General features: G+C 38.6%; 1 protein-coding gene across 1 annotated transcript; it reads right to left on the bottom strand.

Moving 5' to 3' along the window:
• Nucleotides 1-292: 292 nt before the first annotated feature.
• Nucleotides 293-1,255, bottom strand: LOC120063655 (trace amine-associated receptor 4-like). The gene is made up of 2 exons (XM_039013951.1): nt 823-1,255; nt 293-576 (listed from the first exon to the last, which is right to left on the bottom strand). The coding sequence occupies exons 1-2, from the start codon at nt 1,253-1,255 to the stop codon at nt 293-295; spliced, it is 717 nt and encodes a 238-aa protein (XP_038869879.1).
• Between the last annotated feature and the right edge of the window lie 662 nt (nt 1,256-1,917).

A 1,917-nucleotide genomic window follows, 5' to 3' on the forward strand; every position in this document is an offset into this window, starting at 1 on the left:
CAATTAGAATACTTACTTACTATTTGTCAATAAGTAACACGGAACAACGACAGACTTGACACACAATGACTACAATGTCCTTTATAAAACAAGCTTATGCCTTCTTATGCCATCTCCAATTCATTCCAATCCAATCCAGCCAAATCATTCTGTATCAACACCACATGTATCAATCATGACAACACTGAGATAAGTAATGTCGGTGTATTGTAACATTAAATAATTACAACAATTGTAGAACAAAACTATATCAAACCTATGCTCGCCGAACTAGTGAATCATATTATAGGAACTATAAACGTCTTATCTTCAAAGTTAAAATAAGTTTAGCTGTCACTTTGAACCATGGATAAAATAAAGCATAAATTATTGGATTAATTAAGGAATTAACAAGTGGCAGATAACTGGTGAAATATGATATTAAATGATCACCTAAAACTGAAGAAAAAAAGTAAATTAATAGAGTTGGAATCCAACAAATGAAATAGGTGAAAACAACAATAGACAGAGTTTTTGTTGCTTTTCTCTCAGACTTATTTGCCTGTACAGTTTTAACACCAGACACACTGGCAGCCTCTTTAGAAAATACCTTTCTGGCCTGTGATCTGGCCACCACAAAGATTTTCATATAAAGTGTTATAATAATAGAGCACGGGACAAACATTTTAAGTACAAGGCTAATGATATTAACCCATGTTATTCCTTCAACAATAAAACATTCTGTCAAACACCTACTGGGTATTTGTACATTTACAAAGTTTTTTAAAATAACAGCATTGTATATGATACAACAACACCAGGTAATGGATATAATACAGATACTTCCTGTTATTGTTATTTTAGAGTGGTACAATAAGGGATCACACACAGCAAAATAGCGATCAATAGATATCAAGACCAAATTGCCCAGCGATAAAGTAGTACATAAAAAAGTAATGAAGAAATGAAACACACAGAAATATTCCCCAAAACCCCAGCATGATTCCATTATTGCTACAGTCATTACTGGTATCACAATCAGTCCCACCAGGAGATCTGACACAGCCAGAGAGAGGATGAGCAGGTTGGTTGGAGTGTGGAGCTGCTTGAAGTGAGAGATGGAGATAATCACCAGTACATTCAAAAATACTGTAACTGCTGAAATCAATGAGAAGAAGATGTACAGTGTTATGTAGATAGATGTCGATAGCAAAACCTTTCTGCAAGAAGAGTTTCCGTCTTGAAAACAGTATTGAATATCTTCATGTTTCTCCATTCGTAATAAAAGGTAAAAATGCTGAGGTCCTTCTCCTGCTTGGTCCTGTGTGTGACCCTATCAGGTCCGCCTTCAGACAAACTCTGAGCTCTGCATCTCTATTTATCCCTGAGTTACTGACAGACACTCCCCTCCCAGGATCTCTGCACGCACGCACGCACACACACACACACACACACACACACAAACAAACGGTTGGATAAACAAATAATGAACGAAAGCATGATGTAATGTAATACGGGATTGGATGTTGCTGTGCCCAGCTAGCCTGTCCTTCAGCCTTACTGATAGTTAGAGATGAGAGAAAAGGTACATTTTCTCCAATTCAAATCAAATCAAATGTTATTTGTCACAAGCGCCGATCAGGTGTGGACCTTACAGTGAAATGCTATAGAGGTACTGGACGGCAGGAAGCTTGGCCCCGGTGATGTACTGGGCCGTACTCACTACCCTCTGTAGTGCTTTGCGGTCGGAGGCCGAGCAGTTACAAATACCAGGCAGTGATGCAACCAGTCAGGATGCTCTCGATGGTGCAGCTGTAGAACTTTTTGAGGATCTGAGGACCCATGCTAAATCTTTTCAGTCTCCTGAGGGGGAATAGGCTTTGTCGTGCCGTCTTCATGACTGTCTTATCTCCACTTTATGTTTATATACCCTACATT

This window comes from Salvelinus namaycush, chromosome 19, assembly GCF_016432855.1.
Source record: "Salvelinus namaycush isolate Seneca chromosome 19, SaNama_1.0, whole genome shotgun sequence".
NCBI classification, from domain to species: Eukaryota; Metazoa; Chordata; class Actinopteri; order Salmoniformes; family Salmonidae; genus Salvelinus; species Salvelinus namaycush.